The sequence below is a fragment of the Chrysochloris asiatica genome, unplaced genomic scaffold, assembly GCF_000296735.1.
Source record: "Chrysochloris asiatica unplaced genomic scaffold, ChrAsi1.0 scaffold00120, whole genome shotgun sequence".
NCBI classification, from domain to species: domain Eukaryota; kingdom Metazoa; phylum Chordata; class Mammalia; order Afrosoricida; family Chrysochloridae; genus Chrysochloris; species Chrysochloris asiatica.
In genome coordinates this window covers 1755985-1765764 of record NW_006408638.1, presented here as the reverse complement: position 1 = coordinate 1765764, position 9780 = coordinate 1755985, and the positions used below count along the sequence as shown (strand labels likewise).

General features: G+C 36.4%; 1 protein-coding gene across 1 annotated transcript; it reads right to left on the bottom strand.

Annotated features, from left to right (window-relative positions):
• Nucleotides 1–3101: 3101 nt before the first annotated feature.
• On the bottom strand, nucleotides 3102–4067 carry LOC102811020 (olfactory receptor 5K3-like). Its single transcript, XM_006868638.1, has one exon. The coding sequence runs from the start codon at nucleotides 4065–4067 to the stop codon at nucleotides 3102–3104; it is 966 nt and encodes a 321-aa protein (XP_006868700.1).
• Nucleotides 4068–9780: the final 5713 nt, after the last annotated feature.

Sequence of the window (9780 nt, the reverse complement as noted above, 5' to 3'; positions counted from 1 at the left end):
CCAAGCTAACATGATTCTACCCTTTAGCCAGTGAATTACTTTCCCTTCCCTCACACACCTGTTGGAAACCATTTCTTTTAGTCTGGAAACCTTTTCATAAGCTTTAACAATAATGGCCTCATACAATATTTGTTCTTTTGTTATAGACTAATTTCATTCATCATTATGTTCTCCAGGCTCATCCAAATTATGAAGTGTTTCTCAGTTGCACTGTCACTCATAGCAGAGTAAAATGATTTATTTTAGAAACTTGATTTGACATCTGAATGGAAAGAGAGACTATAAGCAATAACTGAAATATCAGGTGGATAGTTATTTGGCACTGTAGGATAAATCACAGGGCAGCAAGGTCGGTTTGAACCACATAGGCATTATTCAAACTTCAAGAAGATAAGGAGCTCTGGTAGTGTAGTGATTACAAATTGGGCTGCTTATCTCATTGTCATCCATTCGAAACTACCATCCGTTCCTCAGGAGAAAGATGAGAGTTTCTGTTCCCATTAAGTTTTACAGCCTCAGGTATCCTATACATGGTTATTATGAATCAGAATTGACTCCACGGCAATAACCACCTCCATCACCACGAAGAAGTTGTCAATGTTTCTTGCCTATAAGATAAATTCAGACTCCCTAATGTAGTATTTTGGAGTCCTGCTGTATTGCTGCAGGATAATGCACTGGACCAAAAGGCCCGTTTGAACCACCAGCTGCTCCTTGGAAACCCTACAGAGGGTTGCTGTGAGTCAGAACCAGCTCAACAGGACCTACCAACACTGTAGTGTTTTATTTATTTTTTCACTTAATAGGCTATTTAATGTCTACATTATAATTTTTTTATTTTAAATTTTGAATTGAATGATATTTACATGGGAGAAGATCAGCTTTACATTCATCCTATCATATTTCATTTTATTACAATGATTACAATCCCCTCCATGCATCATCATTCAACAGCATTTGCTTCCATTCCCTCTGGGTTTGTTTGTTTTGTTTTTGAAGTTCATGGAAGCACTCAGGAATATATAACCATTCAAACAACCAAAGGGTATATCCTGGACAGCAGCCCCTAGGCAACCAGCACACATCTCCTCTTTCTGCTTTAATCTAGAATCCCCAGCTGCTCCATCTCTCCATATCATTGTCTCTGCCTCTATCTCTGGCATCGCTGATTCTCTGGATAAGGTCCCACACTCCGCTGTTCTCCCTTGAGAGTCCCAGGGTCCTCAGGATCAACCAGTCCCCTCTTTTTATTACAAAATGTCTACTTTTACATTTGCAACATCCACAATCAGTCCTGATAGCAATTATTTACTATTGAACCACAAGAGCCTTATACCCATCTCCTTTCATCAGTCCCATCTAGACAGGCTGGAAACCACTCAGTGGAGATTCTACCTTCCTCCACACCCTCTGAAACTAGGTTCCCTCTTGAACACTTGTAAGCCAGTCACTTCGTGCCTTCGTAGCCTCCCCTTTTTGGGTAGCCAATGTCTAAGTTGCCCATCCCTGTTGACCCTGTGTACAGAGTGGGTGGGAATGATCCTTGCTGTAAAGATTCATTCCTTCTTTTGAGCTACTACAACCATAAATATAGGTCAAATTCATCAAATTTTAGCAGATTACTCTTCTTTTCCTCTTCTTTCTTCCTCTAATCGAGTTCTGATCATCCAGCCATTGAAGTCAGGCTAAGTGGGTACTATCTGCAAGTATGGGCATTCTTATGCGTCGCCCCTCACTTCATATCAGCTGGATGCTTCACTCTCTGCTATAGTACTCTGTGGCTACATCCCTGTCCATTGGCTCAAGAGTCCTTAGGTCTTGCTATACTGCTGGCCAACCAGGTCTCAATCCAGGTTGACAGGAGTTTATTGAATGTGGTTGGACGTAGCTCACAGCTTCAACAATGAAATATTTTAAATTCTCAGTAAACAGATTCACTTCCATCCTAATTTTCCACACTCAAAACTTCCACCAATATGTCTATCAATTTACTATCTCTATTCTCATACGGTCTAATGGACATAAATGATGCTGGAGATCTTAGTAAAATCTTGCAAGACCGATGACTTAAAAATGATATAAAAGACGACTATACACATGGACCTTCACAGATGGAATGCATAGAAATCAAAATTATTACATATGTGGGAAGAGAGTAGTATCACCAGTTTTCTTTTAATACTAATACTAAACTACCAATATTTATATTGGTAATTTATGCATGTTAGTGACATTTCTAATAACAAACAACTTAAATTAATACATCTAGGAAGTGGGAAATCCTCAAATTAACTACTTTATTAAAGAATTACACTGTTGTGCATCATGTATAAATTTCAAACTATATGAAAACATTTAAGTCCTTACAACTTTCAATAAGAAATAGGAATATTTTCAAAGAAATATTGATGTTGTTATTGTTAAGTGCTATAGAGTCAGTTCCAACTGATGCCTGTATAGGGTTTCTGAGGAGCAGCTGGTGGGCTTGAACTGCCAGTTTTGCAGTTAGAAGTCCAGTGGTTATCTGCTACCACCACATCAGGGCACTCTTTCAGAGAGCTTGACAGGGAAAATTACTAAAACCAAAGTCTTGAGTTGAGAGTACATATTTGATATTAATCCCTACTCAAACATAATCTTTAAACAACCAAAAGAGGCTGAAACTCAAATTCAAATGCACAATTTACTTCTTGTAGATGGTGTGACTTAAGTAATGAATATATGAGAACTTGAAAAATGTCTGTGTTTTGACATTATGATTTGGGCTTCCATAAATTTGCCAATGATGCTAAAATAAGGCTACTTGTATAAATTGTTATTCCTAGGATTTATTGTATGTGTTGAAAATTGTACCTAATTCCACGCTGACAAAATTTGTGACCTTAGGAGTTATCATTTAATTCAACTGTAGGAGATCCTAATAGTTTAGATTTTGAAATACACTTTAGAAGAATCCCTTATTTTTGAAATTATTTATATATTACTTTATTAAAACTCACTATGGCTTAGTGATTTAATATTAGATATAAATTCTGCCATTTTCCTTTTTTTTTTTTTTTTTTCAGTATCCTTGACTATGAAGACTTCTTACCTAAGTAAAATCAATTTGTCACAGAGGATATTTGTTTCAGAATGTTATGTGGTTTTCTCTTCATAATTCTTTTCATAGCATTTATTATTTCTTTATTTCTTAGGCTATATATAAAAGGATTTAATAAAGGAATTACTAAAGTATAAAAAATAGCAATTGGTATGTCTTTATCTGCTTCTTGAACTGAGCTTGGTCGAATGTACATGGAAAGAAGGGAACCATAAAATATTGAGATAGAAAGAAAGTGAGATGCACAAGTAGATAAGGCTTTACCTCTTCCCTCCTTGGATTTCATTTTGAAAATTGTGTAAAGGATGGAAAGATAAGAGATTATGACTATGGTAATAGTGAAAATTTGCACTGAGCCTGAGAAAATAAATATCATCAGTTCATTGATATAAGGATCAACACAGGAGAGTCTATATAGTGGAAGAACATCACAGAAGAAGTGATTGATTTGATGAGATCTACAGAAACTTAATCTTAATAGAAGTGTTACTTGAATAATGGAATGCAGATTTCCAACTATGTAGGCCACTATGGTCATCTGCATGCAGAGCTGTTTTGACATCATGGTGTGGTACTGCAGTGGATGGCATATTGCCACATAGCGATCATAGGCCATTGCCGCCAGGAGAAAGCAGTCTGCAGTTTCAGCAAGACAAAGGAAATAAAATTGTGCCATACATTCATAGAGAGAAATCATTCTGTCCTTAGAAAAGAAATTTTGTAACATCTTGGGGGTTATAGAACAGGAACAGCAAGAATCCATCAGAGCCAGGTTGCCCAGAAAGATGTACATTGGAGTGTGGAGGCGGCGCTCCATGAAAATCAACACCACCAAGCCTAGATTCCCCATCATGGTGATCAGATAGATGGCAAAGAACACCACAAACAAAAGGGTCTTCATATGTGGGTGATCTGTAAATCCTATGAGAATAAACTCAGTTGTCAAGGAATGATTGTCCTCAGTCATCTGTGCTTTTCTGTTGAGATAGGAATTATGGATATAAGATTCTAATTTATAAAGTGTCTAACTTTCTCTTTGAATTTCTGTCAGACAATAGGTATTTTAGCCACTTCTTGAATTTCCGCTGTAACACAAGCACACATACTACAAAAGAATATGAGTGTCCATAAAGTGTCATCTTATATGACTTCAGATGCTGAAATGTAAGATTCACAACAATATTTTGATAATTCAAGGGAAAGGTTTGTATACATAAATTTATAGAAAGATAGTGAACAAATACAGGACTTGTTAGTGTTCTCAAATATTTGTGTTAGTTTTTGTGTTGAAGAACCTTAAAGTGTACTTAAAATCCAGTTTTCTATATATGTTTTTTCACTGAACAAACATTTATTTAATGGACTTTAAGAGTTGAGTGCTATCTTACAACAGTATATTGTTGTTAAGTGTCATTGAGTTTATTTTGACTCATATCAGCCTTGAAAATGGTTCCCAAGGAGAATTTGGCAACTTTGCAGTTCAATTCAACCTTCTAGTCCAGTGCATTAACTCATAGCACCATACCATGAATCTTAAAATAGTATACTATAGGTGAATTTTTTCATTCAGTAAGTGTACAAAGGTCACTCCATGTTGAATATGGTACAATTTTAAAAAATTTATTTGGAAAGCTAGGGAAATAAATATGCACTGATTTCTTTAAAACGTTAATTGGTACATATCATCTTCATATTGCTACTAACTCATTCTGCTATGATGGAGCAAATTTTCTGAGATGATCTATAAATAAAGTAACGTTTTCCTTCTTTATCTGAATACTTTCCATTTCTAACCCTAATGGTCTTTTGTTAATTTTGGGGGGAATATACTCTACCTCTTTAGTTTGTTCTACAATTTATACAAGGAATTCATCAATGACATTAGAACCTCCCATTGTTTGATTGCTTATTTAAGGTCACATCTCCTGATCATTTTCAGATCAGTTTATCTTTGTTGGAATTCAGTGGTCATCACGATATTTTCTGAAACAATGTGCTGTTGCCAAGGAAGACTCAATATTTCTTTCCTCCAGGGTTGGTCCAAATTTTCTAGGATTACATTTAAATTTCTCTGAAACCTGATCCTTTCCCATCCTTTATTCTCACATTCACCAGGAGGTTTCTATCCACTTTGTTGACTAGCTCTTCAGCAATCTTATCTCCCATCTCCAGTGCCTTACTCACTCATTTCCATAAACACCGAACTGGCCATTCCATTATTTCTTAAAAGTCATTACTGCACATGGAATTTGGCACATTGACTAAATACATGTATTTTTTCAATCCTTTATTTCAAACATGTTGTAGTTATATGGTATAAATTGATTTCAGATTCATAGAGACCCTGTATGGTCTCCAAGGAACCACATACCTTGAGGTTAGCAGTCCAGTGTTTATCCTATAATGCCACATAGTTTACATATAATGCTACTTAATAAAGTTTTAATTAAATAACCCAAACCACACCAATCTCCACTTTCTCAGCACTTAAGTTTATTTTATACACTCAACATAATCTAGAATTTTTCATGATTACCTACAATGCTTTTTCCAAGCATTTGTGATTTACTATGACTTATACTTCAGTGATGTGGCATTGTGAGTTAATGCGCCAGACTGCAAAGCTGTTTGAACTGCAAGGTCGGTGGTTCAAACTCATCAGCTGCTCCTTGGAAACCCTATTCAGGGTTGCTATCGGTCAGAATTGACTCTACGGCACTTAACAGCAACAGAATAATTCAGTGAAGGGAGCTGTAAATAACTATGGTACAAGATTCAGATCTTAACTCCACCTTTATCACCAGGGAAAGTGAACTTGTTTTCAGTATCCTACTTGATGGCACTTAACAACAGAAATGTTATAAGTGACCTCTTTGGTCTCTGCAGAAGAGAATATTATCTTTGAAGAAATATCTACAAAGGAAATTATTTAAAGCTCTTTAGCTGAGAAAAAAACTGTGTCTTTCTATTTATCAAATTGACTTATTTTTAATTGGCTGTAAAAATATACATCATACATTTACCAATTTAAGATTTTCAAATGTATGGTTTAATGACACTGATTAATTAATTACACTAATTGTATTGTGCAATCTTATCTAGTGTTTCTGTTTCCTTGTAAAATTATAAAATTTTCTGAATTATATCACAAAACTTATAAATCATTAAATTAAAATAAGCTTATCTTTAACATTAAATTTCTAATGTATAAAAAGAGAAAACATTTTAACTATTCTGAGGATTTTTTAAAACAAATTTTATTTTGCTTTAAAAGATTATCTATGTGATCATAGTAGGACTTCTCAATTGAATATGCTAATCATAAAAATTCTATGCACAAATGGATCAATTTTTCTATCATACACAAATTTTCCATAAACATCAAAAGAACGACATTGTCTAAACACTTTGTTTATTTAAAAATATGAAATAGAGCCATCTAATTATTCAGTTAAGTAGGAAGTAACTTTAAATACACAAATGTAAATTATTTAGCAGAATTGTTTTGTTCCCATACTTGTATGTTTGAAAAAATTTACCTTATAATCAAAACAGTTGTCACACATTTCTTTTGCTTGTATCTCATGCAAGCAGCAACCAAAAAAATAAAATGACATATTGCACTAGGCAAATCTGCTACACAAAGGCTCTTTAAAATATTCAAGAACAAAGAAATCAGTTTGAGAACTAAGGTACGCCTGACACAAGCCATGGTATTTCAAGTAACCACATAATGCATGTGAAAATTGGACCATGTATGAAGAAGACCGTAGAAGAATTGATGCATTTGAGTTATGTTGTTGGAGAAGAATGTTGAAGGTACCGTGAACTGCCAGAAGAACAAATAAGTCTATGTTAGAACAGTCAAAGTCAAAATGTTCCTTAAAAGCCAGGATGACGAGACTTTGTTTCTCATACTTTGGATATGTTGTAAGGAGGGAGCACTCCCTAAAGAAGGACATCATGCTTGGGATAGAGGAGGTAGGCTAAAGGAGAATGAATCCAAATGAGGTAGACTGGCACAGAGGTAGCAGCAATGTCTCAAGCAGGGCAACAATTGTGAGGATGGCAATCAACACCGGGCAGTGTTTTGATCTGTTGTGCTTAGGGTCATTATGAATCATAACCAACAACCGCCAACAACAAAATCAGAATGAATTTCTGTAATGTGTGTCATCCATGTTCCCCATAGTCTTCAATTTAGAAAAAAAGCTAAAAAGATAAATATTATGTCTAAATTTAAAAGCATGAAAGTAATAAATTTTGAGAAATAAATATTTATGTATGTCAATATTGAGTGAAAAAAAAATTAGAGTCTTTTTCTTACCTGGAATTATCTGAAAATGGTTTGTGACAACTTGTTACTTGCCTTATGTTGTTAGAACTAATATAATTTTTTGAATATATACCTTATTCTGTAAAACATTTGGGATTAAAAGAATGAAAATCTTGGAAACTACTGATAAGTCAGTGACTAATTACAGTGTAAAATTCACTTTCCACTCAGTGCTAAAGGGAATTTCTTAAAATGTCATAAGTGTATTTCTGTGGGGAGATTCAGTCTCCAATACACAGAAACCATGTGACATAACCTAAAGGTTCTCTGTACATCATTGTGGTCAAAGCAAATGACCCTCACTAAAGTCTATGCTCATCGTTTTGCTGACTGTTATGTAACTGATCTAGTTCTGAAATCCTTTTCTCCATTCTGTGCATAACTTGCAAAATGGGCGGAAAAAATGTCTTACCACTTTGAACAACTAGTGGAGAAAATAGTTTTAGCGTAGTGGTTACGAATCAGGCTGCGAACCTTAAGGTCAGTGGTTCGAAACTACCAGCTGCTCCGCGGGAGAAAGATGAGGCTTTCTACTCCCGTAAGGATTTACACCCTCGGAAACCCTGTACAGGGTTGCTATGGGTCGACTCCGACTCGAAGGCACTTAACAACAACAACAATGAAGAAAAATGGGATTTGTTTAAGAAAAGATGAAAAGGTGAGGAGAGTCCTTCCAGGGCCATTGACCTCTTTATTCTGGAAAATGAATCTGTCCTTTTTAACTTTATAACATTACTGGAAACAGTAATTGGAAATACTGGCCCCTTTGAACTTAAAATAGATCAGAACTATCTAGAATAGTGTCTCATTATAAATTTCTACAAATTATTCATTTAAACAAAAGCCAATGTGGATAAAATGCAAAAATACTAGAAATACTGTAGATTGCTTTATGTTTTTGTTGGGTGCTGTCCAATGATTTGCAATTCATAAAGAACTCGTATAGAGTTTCTGTGGAGCCATATGTACAGGTATGTTGTTTGTTGTTGTTAAGTACCGCGGAATCGGGTCTGACTCACAGTGACCCTGCACAGGGTTTCCAAGGCTGTATATCTTTATGGAAGCAGAATGCCTCATCTTTCTCCCGTGGAACCACTGGTAGTTTCGAACTGCTAACCTTGAGGTTGGCAGACCGATTGGTAACCATACGCTACCATAGGTATAAACATCATCAAATTGTAGTGGATTACTCTTTTTTTTTTCTTTCCCTCTTCTTTCTTTTTCTTGTAGAGTTCTGATCATCCAGCCATCGAAGCCAGGTCAAGTGGGTACTATTTGCAAGTATGGGTGTTCTTGTGCATCTCCCTTCACTTCATATCAGCTGGATGCTTCACTCTTCGCTCTAGTCCTCTGTGGCCATGTCACTTTCTCTGGGCCCATGAGTCCCCGGGTCATGTCGCATCTGCTGGCCATCCTGGTCTCTGCCCGGGTTCACAGGTGACTGTTGAATGTGGTTGGACTTAGATCCCAACTTCATTGCTGTTGTTTCCCCCCTCTTCCCCTTATTGGTGAGCAATGTGATCAACAGCCAGAACATATGCCTGCTCGTGTATTCCCCTTGAGTCTTAGTCTTGGAAGGGAGTTTGCTCTGAGGGGACCTGACTACTTGCCTTGGTGATTCCTGGGCAAACAGCTTACTTGTTCTTGAAGTAATCAATCATACTGCTATTATTGTTTCTGATTTTTCCTGCTGGTCTTTCTTCAGAAGTATCTTCTATTCTTCTAGCTGCTCCAGGCTGGTCTACTCGTTCTATTTCCCGTCTCAGATGATTCTGCATGGGATTCTGGTTTCCACGTATGGTCTTATGCAATGCAAAAGATATTCCAATCAGTTATAGGCTGAAGACAGACTTACAAGCTTTCTGTAGTGATGTTTGTGGCTATCCACCCACCAAGTGACTTTTTTTCAATGGTAGGCAAGGGAAACCAAGATTCAAAAGATAGCCAAGCATCTTAACATTATGCCCTTCTTTTACCCTTTCAAACCATGCCTCAATCCCTGTATCCCGAAGCCCTGTTGTTCCAGTTTATGCATACATCATCATTTACCTCTGTCCCACTTACCCATGCGAACCTGCCTAACTGTTCTCCCATCTGCCTTGTTCTTCCATTCCCCTCCCCTTTCTTGTGTATTGCCCACCCACCCCCCTCAGCACCCAAGCTTTCCTGTGTCTATTCCCTACCCTGTGCTCTATCTTCCCTTCCCTCCCTAACATCCTCTCATCCCATACATTCTGGTGATCAGCAATTATATATATATGCCCCCCTTTGGGTGGATTATTTTTCTTAGTCTTTTACAATAATGGTCTTATGCAGTATTTCTCCTTTTGTGACTGACTAATTT